At 35.2% G+C, this 19,799-nt stretch overlaps 2 protein-coding genes across 3 annotated transcripts in view; one reads left to right on the forward strand and one right to left on the reverse strand.

Annotated features, from left to right (window-relative positions):
- Positions 1-12,144, forward strand: part of LOC133524593 (uncharacterized) — a 157,066-nt gene extending 144,922 nt beyond the window's left edge. For both annotated transcript variants that reach the window (XM_061860697.1, XM_061860698.1), the window contains exons 5-6: positions 4,680-4,802; positions 6,495-12,144. In XM_061860697.1, the coding sequence (XP_061716681.1) occupies positions 4,680-4,802; positions 6,495-7,493 (1,122 nt within the window). In that variant the 3' untranslated portion in view covers positions 7,494-12,144. The remainder of the gene's footprint in view (positions 1-4,679; positions 4,803-6,494) is intronic.
- The window catches only part of LOC133524605 (histone-lysine N-methyltransferase SETMAR-like), a 120,417-nt gene that overhangs the window by 81,484 nt on the left and 19,134 nt on the right, over positions 1-19,799 (reverse strand). The gene's annotated exons all lie outside the window — the stretch shown is intronic.

The following is a 19,799-nucleotide window of genomic DNA, read 5'->3' on the forward strand; positions in this document are numbered from 1 at the left end:
TATGACAAAAATAACAGGCAAGGAACCCGATATCGACCAGTGTCGGTAGACCTACTGCGCCTCAAATGAGTTGTAAAAAAGTCTTCACTACTATCCTCGACGGCTTAAGGGTCAATTGGTTTTGGTTCAGCCAAATAATACCTTTAAATTATGGCCTCTGTTCCAATTGACAGGAACAAGCGATCCAATTTTTGAAATATTTCAGGCTGAGATTTTTTTAGGAACTTAAGGAGTGCGCAATGCGCACATGCACGCAGTGTGCTGAAGTTAACATGCGCGTAGGAACAATTGAGGGATTCGAACTTCGCTCTATGACGCGCATAGCCCATTAGATAAAAGATTTAAATTTATTATGCAGTTTTTAGCTGATTATATTAATTATGAAGAAAAGTGTAAGAGTGTTATAAAGCTACTTCTGCTAACTGAAAGTGTATTTTCCTTTTGTATATATCTGATTTTCAAATATAAAACACGCCGGATGATAAGAGATTTATGAGCATCTGTAATAACAGGGCCGTCATACGCATTCCTAATTTTGTTATGTTTTGGGAAAATTTTAAAAGAAGTTCGCGTAGGTATCGATGATGTATCGTCATTGAGATATAAAGATTATAAAGTAAGCTTAGAGTGTTCAGTGTTCACTTTACACATAGATAAAAATCCATTTATAATAAGTATGTTGTTAGCTGGGAGAATCAACTTTTTAGCGTCACTCGTTGCCATGGTTACGATTAGTTGTCCAGGGGACAAAATTTCATTGAAATACTGATTTTATGGTACTTAAATGTATCAAACTTGCGTTTTTGTGGTCGTTATAACCAATGTCCATAATGGGCCCCCTACTAAGCATGTTAATAGAACGGCATACAACGTCTCTTCAAACAAACTGTGCCACTGTTGTCCCTTGGACAACGGGACAGGATAACAAAATAAAAAAAGTTGATTCACCCAGCTAGCAAAAACTTGAAATGAAACTCAAGATTGATACTTAAGTATTAACTTTTAACCCTTTGAACGCTTTATGTCATAAACACAAAAATCATTCAAACGCCAACATCCCGGGCGCAAGGGAGCTAATGAAAACCTTACTCGAAAGTGTGAAGATTACTTGGACAGCGTTCGCCATAACACCTATAGTTGTCCTTGGCGCTGTGGGCACGACTAGTTACGACGTCTCTACGTATTCTTGACGTTCAAAAGGTTAAGCATGTCTAAAATGTATTAATCATAAGTTTAACCATGCACCACCTAATATTCGGCGGCGAAAGTCACTCATTTTATCAAAGAAATTAACAGATACAGTAGCGGCAAGAAGGACGCAACAGTAATGCAGCTGTCATTGACATCCGAACACCAGCTTAAGCTTATTACTCTAAAAATGGTTGGTATCGCGGTTGGTAAAGTAAGGATCGCGGGGCTCTTATGACTTGTAGCGGTAGCGTTACGTGGGCGAAGGTGAACGATTCGTCAATAAGTACAAGTCATTAACAGCTCCGAAAATGCAAACGGCAGTTTTCTTTGTGTTGCAATCCTTTTTGGGCCCAAGGCTGACGGAGGGAAAACGGTCTTTTTGTAGCCTAAGATTAAAAACCAAAGATAAAAGGAACTGACGAACGGCCCGATTCGAAGAATGAGATACGATAACGGTAAGTTCTGGTTTAGATACGTTCTCATTTAGATATCGTTTGTATGTCGTATAATTGACAGAAGCAGCTCGATTCGGGCAACCAATGTCACTTTGACGTTAGAAATATCGTAGATAGATCTTATTGGGATCACAGCGGAATCGAAATAAACGTCAATTTATCTTTTACAGATCTTTCCAAGATCTTAAACATGTCTTAATCATTCTCCGAATCGGGCCGGAAGGATAATTTGATTTGATTTGATTTACGCCATTTACATTGGTTTGCAGGAGAGCGAAAAGAAGCTAATTTTTTTTATATTTAGGAAAAAAACTTATATATCATTCAGCCACATTTTTTATAATGTAGTTTACTATTTATATGTGATACAAATATTTTTAATGTAGTGATGATCATGAAATAAAAGCATTTTTATTAATGCCATATCTGTTTTCAATGAGTAAATGTTAACCGTACAATGTATGACAATATGACATGACACAAAGTTTTGGATATGTCACCATTTTTGTGATAATTTTCTTTTAACTCAGTGTAAATCATCCTATAAAATGCGGATATGGCACATTTTTAAATAAAGTTTTTTTTAAACCGATTGGTGACAATTATAGAATATTTTATTTTATTTTAGGAATCATTAAAAAACGATTTTGCTTAAAAATGGATATGGCGCAGAAGATATCAGTACCCCTAGTGTAAATATTTTCGACAGCGAAACGTGACGTACGCGTTTGCGTTAAGTGTCATTTTGTATGAGATTTTTGACTTTCCAAAACGTCCCGCTTGGCGCGCTGTTCAAAAACCCATACAAAATGAGACCTAACGCAAACGCGTACGTCACGTTTCGCTATCGACTAAATTTACACTAGGGGTACAGAAAACTGTTGCGAAGTAAAAGTACAAACTTCATTATTAGAACCGCGTCTATCTGAACCCTAATTATCTGAACGCTGATTTAGAGGCCAATTTGAACGTGCACTAACATCAAACCGATATAAGAAAGATATTGGATCATATCAGTACCCCTAGTGTAAATTTATTCGATGGCGTAACGTGACGTACACGTTTGCGTTAAGTCTCATTTTCTATGGGATTTTGAGTTTCCAAAACGTTCCGCTTGGCGCGCTGTTTCTAACTAAGAGACTTAACTCAAACGCGTACGTCCCGATACGAAATCGAATAAATTTACACTAGGGGCTCTGTTAGCTGTTATCTGTCATTCGCGCGTTCACGTCGCCCAGACTTGTGCACATAATTTGGTGAATAGATATATTTCGCTGTTTTGTCGTTTGTACAATATAAGCACGATTTTCTATGCCCAGCAGTGGGCGATAAAGGGCTGATATGAGGATGATGATGATGAAGCACAATTTCACCGTATGCATATTTTTAATTAAAATTACGCTGGAAGTCGTAGCTCAACGGATAAAGTATTTTTTTTTGTCCCAAATTGGGATTTTCAATTTATTCCTGGGTGGACACAATAGAAAAACATAAATAACGACCCATTAATAGAGATAGTATATTTATAGAATAAAAAAAAATCTTAACATGTTCCACAATGACTGACTGACTGAACGACTATCCCAAAGATACATGTTGTTGGGAACTCTTTACAAAGTGTAGTAATTGAAATGTTTCCCTAGTAAGTATATTTATCTTTCTACGGAATTTTCAAGTTTAACTAAAATGTGAATTAAAGTTGTCTAATATTGAGTATAAATGCTTTATTTTACCCAAATACAGGCGCCTGTCGTTGTCAAATTTTTAAAGAATAATTTTCATATACACATATTTTACAAAATATTATTACAACATTATAACTATAAGCAATTAAATGAACCAAAACGTATTATTTTTCAAAATATTGGTTTACACAAATGCAAAATTTTCAGCAATATGTTTTTTTTTTTGTCGACGTTTTTTGAGCCATCTGTATTTTTACCAGCTGATCAGCTAGGAAACCTATCATTTTCCAGTCTACTTAATACCAGCTTTATCAAGGGCTTGTTCAAGAAATATTCCTCCTTTTATTTATAGAATCACCTCTCTTTGTTAGTGCCAACTCAGCCGATAATACAAACAGTCCGGGAGCCAAATGGAATATAACTACTAAAATCGATACTTTTACGATATCCATTGTAACATTCTCTTCTCTGTTAACGGACGTGTAGGTATTATTAGAAGTATTAGACGTGTAGGTATTATTACTTATAAATTATAAACTGAAACAAATGTCATATATACTAAGAAAAAGTGACTAAGGCCTCCTGTAACATAGGTCGCCATATTGAGTATATTTCTTGCTCTTCTATTCATCGATGAACAAAAAAAACTATACGACTTTGTAACTTGTAAAATTACTAAAAATTATAATTTAAATATGAACACTACATTCATAATATTCTTCACGCGTTGTGACACTTTGAATAAAATACGTGCGTAAAACTATTCAATTTTCAATGTTTCTCAAGAAAGCGTACAGTGATGGTGTTAATAACAACCTTGTCCCTACCTGATACTAACTTGTCTGGAGTCTTGGCCTCCAACATAAGAGCATGCCACTTTGCTCGGTCCAGAGTCGATCCACACCAGCTTTCGCCGACGCCGAGCTCACGAAGATCTGGCTCCACTCTATCCGCCCAACGATATTTAGGATGACCAACAGGACGGCGTTAAGTCTACCTGATAGTCTGGTCAAATACCTGATGACCTCCCAGCCTACGTATTGACGACAGAGCCAATGATTGTCATTTATTTCAGTTGGTAAATGATGGCCCACTTTGGAACTGAAGAACCGTCGAATAATACCAGTTCTGTCATTTTAACCTTAAAAGGCGTAAAAAGCATTTAATATACATTTCTATTAAGCTCTTTTAGGCCTGAAATAGAGTTTGGGAGCCTCTTGGCCTCGTTTCACGAAAGCTTGTTGCGTGTAGTACATGTGGAATCTGTTTTTCTTTACTCGGTATCCATAGCCCTTAAAACTATAATCCCCAAAATTTCAATAATAAAACAAACATACCTTGTCCACAGCTCAAGTCACCCAGTGAGGACACCAGGGATGGAGCACCCGTGGACACCACCCCGGCTAACGGCTCCATCATCACCATGACCTTGAAGAACAACCATCTTATTGTTGAGACTGAGGAGAGAAATGTAAGTTCGAACATGATCTTTTTAGTTCGTTTAAGTTTTAGTCTAAGTTTTTCACGGTTAATACGTATCGTACATTCAAGCGCAAAATTGTATGTATTATGAATGAAATCCCCCCCACTTCGAGCAACACCGGCCTCCGACACGGCGGAAGGGAGGAGCCTATGCGATATCTTACCGAACAAATCATTTTTAGCGGGGGGAAACGTGCACACAATCGCACTTCTCACTCCAAAATCCACTATTTTTTTTTTTTTTTTCCAGGCTTTCCCCTCTTGTGTTTTGGCAGGAGGGATTTTGCCAATGACGACGTTTTAAGACGTACCACGCACGATAAGCATGTTCGGTGTATGATAAATTTTGGTTTGGTAAAAGGACTTATGGTAGGTACAAAATCCAATCTGTAATAACGACACAAATACATAGAAAATGACAAACGTCAAAGTCAAATCTTGCACACCTCGATCTCTTTTTGTGTACGGACGAGTTACAACATGCACCGCCATAGGTACAGTTGTACCTATGCTTCGGCAGAGGGGAAATAGTATGAATGCCGTCTCGCTTCCCGGTGTTGCTCGAAGCGTACCCATCGAAATCAAACTTTCGTGAGACATATTCTAAAATTTTTAGATGCCACGGTTACACTCACATGAATATGGGTTCTATTTAGATCTTTGTGATTCGGCATAATAAGATATACATTTTCTCAAACTTATAAAGAAATTTTGACATGACTTACTTCAAATTAGGTCCGAAAATACTATATATCAGGTGCGATGAGTGAAGATGATATGTAAAGGAATACACCTGGTACAATGTACACTAATACAATGACACCTAGGCCTGTAAGGCAACCTTCTTTTGTTTTTAAATGTCAAATTATGGCACGTCTTGGCATTTAACCATAAAAAACCTATGAGCAAAATTCTGCCATTATGTTTTTTTTTCTTTTTGTTTTTTTTGCTTTTTTGTGTTTGTTAAAATTTATTTCAGGGTTTCCTAAAGGGGAACAATTTGATTATTTTGGTGCTACAACGCACGGTTTAGAAGATACAGCCCTATAAAGATTTTTTTCAAGATTTTTTGTTCCCCTTCAATACCTGACGCACTGAATAACCTATCACATTAAGACATGAAACAATCATCATCATCATCACCCAATTTTTTATTATTATTTCATTGCAAGTTTCAGCAAAGTAATATACAAATTTCGGCAAGAAATGGGGTTGCCGGCCGCGTATCCCTATCCTTCCTCGCCTCGCTCGGCCGTCTATATCTACTTGGCCAGCAACTCTTCGTTTCCCGTCCTCTATAGCAATGTACTATTGATGCTCTTAATTACATTTAGTTAACTATCATTTGACTTCTTCTCTTTGACTTAATGAAAGCTATTGGAAGTAAGACCCATTACCATTGTTCCAAACTCAAACGTTTCTCTCGTGTTAAATACTTCGGCCAATTTGTTACTTCTTACAAAAGTTAAATTGCAGTTTGAACCCGCGTTCGCTTTTCTTTTGCAAAGAAAAGCAAAGAAGGAAACATTAACGTTGCGCGATCTTACTTTTGTATTATAAACTTTCATTGAATTTCCAAACTTAAGAGCAGTTATTAATTTCGTAAACAAAGTCATAACAATAAGTTTATCGACGACTCAAGCAAATATAATGATAGTAAATTCAGAATTATGTATTTCAGGATATAACCAAAAACGGGCGCGAGACGAAAATGAAGTACTCTCCCGACAACGACGGAATTTTCGTCGTCGAGGTCCAACAGTCTACGGCATATCGTCCCAACAACAAGACACTGCAGAACTCTCCCCCTCATGACCCGCAGATCTCTACCAATCAGGCGCTCATCCACCGAGTGCCAGAAGAACCAGAACCAAAGGAAGAAGATGATAACATCAGTGGAAAATTAAGAGAAAAGGCCCTCGCCTTATCAAGTACCGGTCTCTCGATATCAGATCTAAGTATGTCTTCCATTGGCTCCCACAACGTCAGCTACTCTTATGGAAGCCAGATTGGCTACGAACAAGGACCTTTCGGGTACCCAATATACGCAGGATATGATATACCTAAAGAAGATATAGGAGATGGAATTATCCATGACAGCTCAAGAGAACCTCTCATTACAAAAACCCCTACAGACCCAGACAAGCCTGTAGTCACAGCAGCTATATTCAAACAGGATTCAATTATTGGCAACGATGCTTTGCAAGGCCCTGGATATTGCATCGAAGGCTCTACTGACGGACCTTTGCTCTCTGACGTCCAAGCTAGGGAAGTCAGCTTACAACATATACATGATCAAATGGAGAAAAAATTAGAAAACGGGACAGCAGTTATCGTCTCAGAAAAAATTGAGAGCCCAAAAAAGACTTTCAACAGAGCCGATAGTCTGCCCGTGCGGTTAGAAGAAGAAAAAGTTCCAGATGTGATAGAGAAGAGTGTGGTGATGGAGACTATTAAAGAAGACGACGCGCCGTCGAAAGATGCGTTAAAAGGCAAACGAGCTTCACTTCCTATTATAAGAACAGAGATGTACGAGTCTGTTAAAGATGCAATAAAACCCTCAGGTTCTCCTAAATTTGAGAAGTTTGCCAACGACATCTCACCGGGAGACACTGATCTCCCGCCACCGATGATCACCATAACTGAGGAAGAATCTGGCAAGTCTGAAAATGGTAGTTAATTAAGTTTTGAAATTCCTAAATTTTATCTATGTAAATAGATGTAAGTTAACTTGTGATTAGAAAAAGAAAGATTTCAATGAGTGATCGGTACCAAAGTATTTTAGGAAAGAGTACGTAATGAAAACACGTTGCCTAGTGTACGTAGCATCTAAGTAGTCTTCGTATTTTGATTTTCTTTTCTTTGAAGATAATCAAACATTACTTTGTCAATTTAATCAAGTAAATACTGTTGGGGATTCTCAAGTGTAATAGGGACTAAGTTGTAAAGATTTGATATTAAAATACTGGATATAAGAATCTCAACTCACAGTATGAAAACAGACTTGAAGACTTTCTTTACTCTAGGCAATTGCGTGGTACAGATAAAAATGAGATAAAAAAATATAGTAAAGACTTTTTCTCAAGAAACTCTGAGTATTAAAATTCGAAAATTATTTCAAATGCAAAAATAAACTGATAAATTGTGTATGAATTAGTCGAAGACAAATTAGCAGCCCATTTTGTAGATATTGAATGTAAACTAGGTTATTATCAAAATATTTAAAGTTATAATAGTAGGTAGCGATCTGAAAGAATATATAGATTGCGTTGTTGATTTCTGATCCCGTTTTATTTTTATCATTAATAGATACATTCATCTGCTGGCATATACAAGATAATAACCTTATACCAATAAAAGCCAAACTAAAAGAAAAATTGTATCGCGATGGCAATGTTACGAAAACTTAAGTGACTCGTTGAAACATTTGCCGTCCCAATGCAATAGGTACTAAAGTTTAGTTTAACATATTCTATCAACAATTATCATCTTGGCTAGACCTCCTTATGTGTTTGAAATAAGGTTAACGATTCCACATTTTAACAGGAAAGATGTGGAGATTTTTGTGGTGAAGTCACTGTTTTTAATGTCTGCAGAAATTAATACGAAATAAATTGCATAAAGCTACGTCTGCGAACGATACAAAAAAAAAAATATATTTAAAAAGGAAGAAATTAAAAAAATTGCTTCCTTCCTGATAATCTTCGGTTTCTTAGTTGGTAAGAGTCACAAGTTCGAGTCTTGCACAAAGCGGATTTTTTTTTACGTACTTTACATACCTTATGTAATTATTTGAACTATTTTGATATATCTCTCATCAGTATTTTATATTACAGTACATATGGTGCTACTTTAGCGCGCTAGTGCGAAAATTAGCATATTACGTTACTGTGTCGAACATTTAAAGGGCCATATGTACTGTAAAACGTTGTACGATACATGTGCGAATAGGTAATTCGCAACTCCTATCGATTTAAAACACTCCCTTCGGTCGTGTTTTAATTTATCGCCACTCGATTCTAATTTCCTATTTTTCGCACTTGTATCGTAATGTACTATTGAACTATAAATGACGATGGCAATTAGAACAAAACAACTTTATACAATACAGTAACTTTATTAGACTTTTCACATGTAATATTTGTAATTTAATAAATAAATAAATATGAATACATACAGATATTATTAACGGTGACAAATTAGTTTTTTTATAGTTAGAAATTAATAATATTTTGCTGCTTGAATGTGGTAACATGCATTTTAATGTAACAAAAATTATGTGTGATGCATTAACTGAGACATTCCCATATAAGTTTTATAGCTCAAAATGTCATTAATCATGTGAATTTGTAGTTAGATTATAAATAACTTTAGTTTCATAATTGTTCAAATTCTAAAGTAGTTCCTTATGGCTCACGTTCTTTCCCTTTTTGTCTAGTTCTAGATGCCTAATGTAAATTAATAAGTGGAAGATTGTTGTTTTCTTGATTACTGGTTACTTCAAATTTGTTCGTAGGTATTACATTTTTACCTGTACAAGTAATTGTAGGCTTTATGATTTTATTCGGAGCTTTTTTGTCAATTACCAGATTTCTATTATATGGCAAGTTACATTTCTTTATTACATCACCTATTCGAAAAAGGGTTTTTTTTTTCATCAAAGTTGCACGTTTCTGTTTTAGGACATGTTTTTTTTTTGTTTTTTGCATATTATTTTTAAGTTTAAATAATCTTTTGAAACATAATAATTTTCTCATAGATGATGTGATAATGAATATGTGTCACATGGTTGCAAAATATTTCTACTATACGCTTAGGATTATATTTTAGAAACAATTCAATTATAGAAACCTTCGCTTCGTTCAGGATTCAATGTGCGCCCTCGCCGTAAATATATCATTTTACTCCCTTGTGACACAATCTACTATTATGGCCGCTCGATGCGTTTGCGCTTTTCATAGGTTATACCAGTGGTCAGGTGAGCAAAGTACGGCTCGCGGGCCAGCTTCGGCCACCTGCCAGTCCTATAAGACTATATAAGACTCTCGACATAACGATTTCAAATCAAAATGCGTTATTCCGCAGTTCTGGACCTCCTTGGATTTTTTTTTCTGGTCCCCCATGAAGAAAGTTTGCCCACCACTGGGTTAGGTATACACATAGATGGAATGTGTTTTCGACTTGATGTATTTTTTTTCTTGATTGCTACACTTTTCATTGCAGATTTTTTAAATTTACGCTCAAATTTTAGCGGTCAAAATAGTCAATATTTTAGCGATATTCGACACGTTTAAAATAGTACATTACGATACAAGTGCGAAAAATAGGAAATTCGAAACGAGTGGCGATAAATTAAAACACGACCGAAGGGAGTGTTTTAAATCGACACGAGTTGCGAATTACCTATTCGCACATGTATCGTACAACGTTTTACAGTACATATGGCCCTTTAAATGTTCGACACAGTAACATAATATGCTACTTCTCGCACTAGTGCTATAAAGTAGCCCCATATGTACTGTAAATATATTTTCGAGATACTTCATTGACGGGAATCTGGTACCTTAATAGAATCTTATATCTAAATACATGTTTCATTAAATCTGTATTTATATTGTTTAAAACCGTCTCCATTTACCTATCTGAACAAACATAAGTAAAATTAGACTTAAATTTGTTATAAAATAAGTAAATATAATGGAGGAATTGAATTTTATCTATAAAAGGTAAAAATAATTTAAATGAAATGTTATGAACTCGCTATTTTTAATAAGTTTTTATTATAAGGCAAAGGCATGTTTGAATTTTCAAAGATATTTATGATTATAAAAAGGTCCTTAATGTTTATCTATACATAAACTCTAACATCAATTGGCTTTCACACTCAGTATGTACGTAAAGAAAATAAAATGCCCAGATTTTTTTATTGTGTCCCACTGCTGGGCAAAGGCCTCCCCCCCCTCTTCTTCCACTCGTCTCGGTTTTGAGCTACGACCGGCCAGTCTCTCAAAAAGGAGTCTAAGTTATCCCGCCATCGCCGACGAGGTCGGCCGGATCCCCAGTTTGAGTCGCAGGGCACCCACTCCGTGGTTATCTTGGTCCACAAGTTAAAAGAAATGTCTAAAAAAATATCAATAAAATAATACGAACATAAAAAACAGTTCAATTGACAAGTTTTTTTATAAAAATTTGGTAAGATACGGTCCGAATTGCGAATACTACTATTTGTCAACTATAGTAGAGATCGTTAAAAGTAGAATTATTTATGTTCCGTATTGTATAATAAATACTTTTACAGTACATATTGTGCTACTTTACCGCACTAGTGCGAAAATTAGCATATTACGTTACTGTGTCTAACATTTAAATGGCCATATGTAATGTAAAACGTTGTACGATACATGTGCGGATAGGTAATTCGCAACTCGTGTCGATTTAAAACACTCCCTTCGGACGTATTTTAATTTATCGCCACTCGTTTCGAATTTCCTATTTTTCGCACTTCTATCGTAATGTACTATTTCATTAAATACTTATTACGATCGAATACTCGTAGGGCAGGGGTTCCCAATCTTTTTCAACATGCGGCGCAGTTACAAGTGTAGTATTTTGCAACGGCGCCCTTGTAAATTTAAAATCACGGTCGAAAAAGAGTTACACGACGCTATATTATTTACCGATGCGAGCGCTCAAATAGGCACCCGCGAATATTTGTGGTTTTGGATAATGATAGAACTCACGGCGCCCCTCTTTACTTTCTACGGCGCACCAGGGCGCCGCGGCGCACACTTTGGGAACCCCTGTCGTAGGGTGTTTTGGAACGATGCGGTCCGACTTATTTCGGGGGTGTATTATAAACCGTCAATATACCATTGTATTACGTTTGAACTTATTTTTGTCTCTTTCGCATTAAATATCGCATCAAATTGCATCGCATTTTACTCACTGTTTTTAAGCAGAAAGTTACCCTTGTTCGAGCTGCTGAGATGAAAAAATTCAAAACAACGTTTGATGACTAATTTAAACATTTTAAACGTTAAGGATCTTTTGAGTAAATTATGCATTAGCATATAATAATGTAGATATATTATATCTTTGGTTTTAGATTTAGAGCCGTCCGCAAGAATCGAACATTTTCTGTGCCAAAACAAAAAGTATATACTTTATTCAGTATTAAATATGAATTTATATTGCAGAATTGTTTGAGTATGAATCTCATAGGTAGATTTAACGATTATTCGTATTAGATATTTTATTTGCATAACTAATGTAATACCTATTTTGTTTATAGTTACTTTTATAAATAAATTTGAAGTAATTTGCAAAATAAATGTGTGAATTTATTTCTTGCTACCATTTTTAATATTTATTTTGAGTATGTCAAAATAGTGATTTACATTTCATAACAGTGGTGAATTTACTTGAATTAATTTCGCATTAAATACACCGTTAAATATTGAATGTGGACTTTGATCTGCCATTCCTGTTTATAATTTAATAATTTAACCTTTTTTTGCTAAAATAATAATAGTAGATAAACCGATAAATAACAAAATTTAAAAAAAAAAACTTTATTATTCAATTCAATTCAATTCAATTCAATTATGCCTCGTTGTTAAATTTCACCTGTTACTTCAACAATAAAAAAAAGTGCAACAGATTTTACAGAAAAGGTTAAAGTCAATAACTATGTATACCTATTAACAATAGTTCAAGCTATAATATGGGTCAAAATTCTTTTCGTTGTCTTGCTTCAATAAGCAAGACAACACATCCTCACACAACACACAAAATACAAAACCGGCCAAGTGCGAGTCGGACTCGCACAGGAAGGGTTCCGTACTATTATCTATAAAAACGGTCACCCATCCAAGTACTGACCCCGCCCGACGTTGCTTAACTTCGGTGATTGGATGAGAACCTCGAGATTGGAAAGAGATATTTATTTTATTCTGTTTTTAGTATTTGTTGTTATAGCGGCAACAGAAATACATAATCTTTAGAAATTTCAACTGGCTAACTATCATGGTTCATGAGATACAGCCTGGTGACAGACGGACGGACGGACGGACAGCAGAGTCTCAGTAATAGGGTCCCGTTTGACCCTTTGGGTACGGAACTCTAAAAACAATTACAATTCCCCAATAAATGTGAAACAGCGGAGCTTTCTGTATGAGATGAAGTTTTTAATTTGACACATGTAAAATATAATTTACAGCCTGAAAGACGTGCGATAGCACTTGACTTTCTTATTTATTTTATAGAAGACGGAAACACAACCGTGACAAGTGTGTCAATGAAAATAATTTTACAGTACATATGATGCTACTTTACCGCCCTAGTGCGGTAACTAGGACAGTACGTGCGCGTTTCGAAAATGTAGGGCCATATGTTCTGTAAAACGTTGTACAATACACGTGCGAAAAGGTAATTCGTATCTCCTATCGATTTAAAACACCCCCTTCCGTCGTGTTTTACTTTATCGCCATTCGTTGCCAATTTCCTATTTTTCGCACTTGTATCGTAATGTACTATTGACCCCTATTTGTGACATTATCTATGAAAAGGGACCTTATTGTCGGTGGCGCTTACGCCATTATTAACCATGCTCCCATATTATAAACAACGCCACGCTACGGTCCCTTTTCATAGATAATGTCACATATATATAATGTAATATTATACAGTCAGTGTCATAAACAGAACTAAAGTGACATCTAATGTATTTATTACTTATTTATTATCTAATGTATTTATTACTTATTATTTAGTATTTACTACTCAACTACCTGACCGCTGAATATCACGAAAATTGCTGAAAATACACAACAGATGGAGGATAATAAAAAACGGCGACATCTATCGTAGGGTGGATGTAACTGTTCTCGTACAGTACTAGTTACGACATCTCGCGGGTGGAGAAAGAAGTAAAATAGAAGGATGCAGGAAATGTTATCCAACTTTTGAGTTGGGAGGGAAATGTTCGTGGTTCCGGGAAATGTTGATAGATGGCGCTTTTAGAGATATAGCAAGTATTAGAACAATTCACAAAATATTTCAAAAATCTTATAAAGTTCATTATTGACCGAAGCGTAGCGTAGGTCTACGTTTTGACTCGCGCAATCTGCTTTCGTATGTCCGGATGTTCTCCTCTACAGGTCGCAATTCTCAACCGATTCGCGTGAAATTTTGCGACCATATTCTATGATCAAATAGAATTTTTTTGTCGATCCAGTTTTTGGAATTTTTTCAAAATGGCGGAGTCATGGTACGTCACGCCTAAACAAATAGCCGTATCGATATCATAAGAGTTTCCTCCTTTTGAGACATGGTTACAGAGTGATTTGCGAAAAATTCAGATATTTTAGAACGCTGGTTTAGGGGGTATTTAGATATTTAGGTTTTACTCGAGAATAAGTAGCCTACTTTCACCGTGTCATATGTATCCATTCGTGGCTCAATTGGAATACGCTAGCTTTACAATCATGAGGTTCCGGGCTCAAATCCCGAACAATGGAATCTTTTTTGTTTTTTTTTTTGCACTTTAATTTCCTATTTTTTATTGACTAAGCTTTGTAACAGGGAGAGATTCAAAATTCAAAATTCAAAAATTTATTCTGCAAGTAGGCCTCAAGGGCTCTTTTACAAGTCAATACAACATTTATAGTAACATCATATAGTGACATGAAAAATACATAACAACATTTATAAATACAACAGCCAATACCTGGGTAAACATTACATTATAATAATCTTAAAATAAATAATTAATACAATACAATAGAGATGTATAGTCTCTATGGTTAAAAACACATTAAATCTGGAGATGTAAAAGGTCCCCAATGTCAGAGTACTAATACTAATAAAATTTGGAGGTGTAAAGTCTCTCCAAGTGTCAAAATAAAATTTATACTAAATAAATAAACCGCGTCTGGACTGTTAAACTAGCAGTCTCATAAACTAATGCTACATTCTGTACATAACTAGTATGTACCAAGTCAAGTATAGTAGAGAAGAGGACCCTGGATCTATTCCCTGAATTGTAACATTTTTTTTTTGTATTTAAATTTCGTATTGTTGATCAAGCGAGCACGAAGCGCGAGCAAAGCGTATTCGTTTCAGTTTTATTGTCTGAACTTTTTTTACGGCCGTTAAAGTTCAAGGAGACGGACAGTTGCGCAGGCGAAAACGGGTTCATGTTTAAAAAAATCTAAGCAGTTTTTCATTTAGATTAATTTATCAACTTTGGCTTTCCTATAGAGACGTAGTTGTAGATTGGAATATTGATATTATATTAGGAATAGAAGTTTAAATGTGAAAGTATGTTATATTGCTTTAATAAAAAAATTATATATCATAGCTAAAAGAGGGAAACGGTTTTTTAAAATATTTCCTGCGTGCAGTCGCCGCAGAAAGTTTCGGTACGGTTCGTGGCATTCTTTTAGAAAATTTTGGTGCATATACATAGATTACTAAGAGCCAGCGATGCTTGCTATAATCTTGTCTACAAAAATTCAGGGCACAATATCAACAGATATGATATTCTGTTGATATTTTAGTCAAGGTATTCGATGTAGCAAAATGATGTTTTAGCGGATTAAATTGCTAAATCCTATAGAGATAAAACACAACAGAGTGAAGCTCTGATGGCCCTTCTTCTGCCGACGAAGATGGAGGTGGTTCTACTTTTACCATTCAGGGGATGACCGACTAACTGAGGGAGTTTAGAAACGGGAAAGGGAGTATTTTCTCTTTCCTTCCCATTTTGTAGGCGTTGGCAAAGCGAATTTGAAATGGAGGTGGATTGTCAAACAAAATTTTGTTGCTACAGAAAAATTGCTGCTATATCTTTCGACACATGATAAAAATTTGTAGAACGCCATTTGACTTTCCTTTCCTTGATGATCTTTTTGATCCTTATTCGTTTACTAATATATGTTAAAATTGTTAAAGACCTAAAAGTGGCGCCATCTAATAGATAAAAGGCCAAATGATTGACAGCATCGTTTCGAGCGATGGCACCATAACGTTCCAAAAGTTTTAGTCATGTGTCCAAAGATGGCAGTAAATTTACGTGTCTACAAAGTTTTCTTAGTTAATAATTAATGAAAATTCCTTTTCCCTGCGGGCTTTTTAAATTCTGATATACGAAAAAGTATCTATAAAAAAATAAGAGCAATTAACATTATTTAGAGGTCGCTATAAATGAAACAATACTGCTATACAAAATAGTATGAAAATAAATTGACCCATCAATAATTCTGCTTTGGAAATGTCTTTAAGGGCTCTTTATTCGTTTTATTTATTATTTATAAGTATGCTAAAAAAGATGGCGATCGTTTTTTTGTTTTAGGTAACTTTGCATTTTTTTATTTGTATGAGGATATTGCAAATCACAAAATCATAGCGACCACAACACATCATTTGATTTGATTATTCGCAAATGAGTTCAGGCACATAGATTACTTTTCTATTAAGGGAGCCATGTGAAGATAAAATCCTTTCAACTTTTTTCTACATACAAAGTTGGACCATCCTATTCGATAATTATGTTTTTTTGTCAATTTAGTTTTTATAAATTCTTCTAAACAGCGGAGCCATACATTTATTCAGTTTTAAGGGCTCCTCTACACGATGGCCCAGCGTAGGCCAATCTAAGGGACGCAGCTATGCGGTGAAATGAGATAGCAATATCACTTGCTCCCTCTAACGCAGTGGTTCCTAACCTTGTCAGTTCTGCCACCCCTATGACTAACTACCCAACAAGCAAAAAACTCTCAGATTGCGCACTTTATAAGAGTGGTGAGCTTATAGCGCTCTTATTATTGTTTTGGAATAACAATCGCTCTTATATGAGTCTTAGACAAGCTAGGACAGACTTTAGTAAGGTCAATCTTATTACCTAGTCTTATATATGTTTATAAGAGCATTTTATAATACTATTATAAGCCTCTTGGTCCTACAACAACATTTACAAAGTCTCATTGATCTTGAGAGTACCTGGTCTTATATCCCCATTCTCTAAGTTCATTTGATTTTATATTAGACTTTCTAAATGCCATTGTAAGAATGCAAGACTAATATCAGCATAGCATAATACTATTATAAGCCTCTTGCTCCTACAATAACATTAACGAAGTCTCATTGATCTTGAGAGTACCTGGTCTTATATCCCCATTCTCTAAGTTCATTTGATTTTATATTAGACTTTCTAAATGCTATTGTAAGAATGTAAGGCTAATATCAGCATAGCATAAAGACACTGTAAGTACGTACTTTTTTGATCTTATTTAAAGCTATAATGAGATCAACAGCGGCACTTTAGTAAGATATTGGAGTGATATAGGATCAGGATACTAAATCACACAAGACAAGTTTAATATAAGATGGTTTGATCTTAAATCGATTTTGGGAATCCATAAATTTAACCATTTCGCATCAACAACCTTGTCACTTAAATAAAAAGACATTTAGTTTATTAGTATGTGTCTAGTAATCAAGTAAGGATAAACAAATATATTAAGGGTTTTACTAAGTAAAGCAAGAAACCCTAATTAATTCAACATGGCCATATCATTTGTATTCAGAATGCCAAAGTTAGTGTAAATAATCTTAAAATACTCTAATAGTGCGCTTGAAAAATACACCTACAGCAATGGCTGACTATCAATACAAATAAATAAATAAAATAATTATAAGAGGATACAAATACCCATATTTGATCAGGCGCATGAAGTTTGAAGCGTAAAACAGGGTTTACTTTACAGTAAATAATATTTTCCCACGTGAATACTTACCGTAAAACATGAACACACACGATGATAACGAGCACGTTATTATATTTAAACATAATTCATAAACAGTTTGATAATATTTACACTTTTTTTTTTGTCACGCTGCAGTTAATTTTATTCGTACACTTATACTTTACAAATAGAATGTTTCAACTCTGTGTGATCTTCCAAAAAATCAAAATAAGTTTATTTAGGCTTACAAGATACTTATGTAAAAGCGATATTAGCCTGAGGTAGCTTAAATTAGTTTTGGGAAGATTACTGTAAACGCAAACAGCATTAAATTAGACTGATATTAGAACGATATTAAAATAAATACGCTTATAATTTGTGCCCAAATCCGGGCTTATACGATGATATAAAATCAATATAAGAGCGAAAAAATTGTAGTCTTGAGACTGTTGTAAGCGTGTTTTTGCTAGTTGGGTAGGGAACCCGATTTTACCCCTACTCCCAATAAATATCAATATTCTTTCTTACAGGTCTAATTTCTGTTTAATTGAGCTTATTACCTTCGTAAAATACCAGATTTACCACTACGGGGGTAATTACCCTTAAGTTAGGAACCGCTGCTCTAACGCATAAATGCGTCCCTAGGACTTGCCTACGCGGGGCCATCGTGTAGACGAGCCATAAGCTATGCTCGCGAGGTCTACAGCTCACAGAGCTACTAGTTACTATTAATGTTAAAATATATGTTACAGTACATATGGTGCTACTTTTCCGCACTAGTGCGTAAATTAGCACATTATGTAACTATCTCGAAAATTTAAAGGGTCATATTATGTATCGTAAAACGTTGTATGATACATGTGCGAATAGGTAATTCGCAACTCGTGTCGATTTAAAACACTCCCTTCGGTCATGTTTTAATTTATCGTCACTCGTTACGAATTTCTTATTTTTCGCACTTGTATCGTAAATAACTAATACCTATTATCATTATAAATAAACAAGACACAGTTACTGATAATTGGAAATTACAAATACCGCTATTAATAACGTTATTAAAACAGTAGCTATCAAATTATTGAGTTTGTGCCATTTCATTATGACACGATATCAAATAACGTTATGATGAAATACAGTAGATAATTAAATGGAATTAAAATGAACTATACACCAAGGGTAACAGAGAATATAAAGGTAACTCTGTTTTGGGGTGGAAGTGAGATAATTTAACCCTCTTAAGAGATGATTTCCGGGATGAAAACTATCCTATGTGCTGCCCCGGGAGTAAACTATCTTTATACCAAATTCCAACAAAATCGGTTCAGCGATTTAAGCGCGGAGAGGTACCGGACAGACACACTTTCGTATTTATGATATATTAAAATATTTTTAAACATTTGCTAAAAAAAGCGCTGGTGGTGGTAAGAGCGTGCGACTTACAATCCGGAGGTCGCGGGATCAAACCCTGTACCAATGAGGTTTATGGAACATTTACCAGTTCATTTCGGTGAAGGAAAATATCGTGAGGATAAACGGACTATCCCTATAAGGCCTATAGTCTATTTTTTAAAGCATTATAAAGAAGGTAATCGCTTACCTTCTTTTTGAAGTGTCTCTATTGACAAACACTTTTGAAAAGTGAATCACGCGAAATACGTAAAAAGTATAAATCATACACGATTTAGCCGCCGTGCAGGTCAGGATCTCGACGCCTCAAATAAAACTTCGGTTTATAATCATATAATATGAATTCATTATAGTGTTGTTTGGCGATCTATTCCAACTGCCTCCAGTGAGACAACTGTCGCCATTCGAAAACATGAAGTTATTTATTATTTATTTTTATTTATTTCCATTCAATCAGCACTAACAGCTAAACCTTACGTGCTAATGAAGTGTTCGGTATGAATATAATGAAGTGTTAGGTATAATCTTCCAAACGGGTTTACAAGGGTTCTTGCCAAAACGGTTAAATGTAGAAAGCGGGTGTTGATAGTATGGGGGATGATGAAAGAGTGATTTGCAATATTTGATCAGTACAAAAGGTGGTTTAAATTTAGATGCTTCTAATTAGCCGCGATACAGAATATGTGGAGCGCTCCTATTGGTGCTTTTGAAAAGCCTCCGAATACTCGCCGAGCGCGACGGCTGCGTTTAGCTACTGCATTGGGAATATTTTTCATCATCATCATCATATCAGCCTTTTATCGCCCACTGCTGAGCATAGGCCTCTCTTCCAG

The sequence above is a fragment of the Cydia pomonella genome, chromosome 13, assembly GCF_033807575.1.
Source record: "Cydia pomonella isolate Wapato2018A chromosome 13, ilCydPomo1, whole genome shotgun sequence".
NCBI lineage: Eukaryota > Metazoa > Arthropoda > Insecta > Lepidoptera > Tortricidae > Cydia > Cydia pomonella.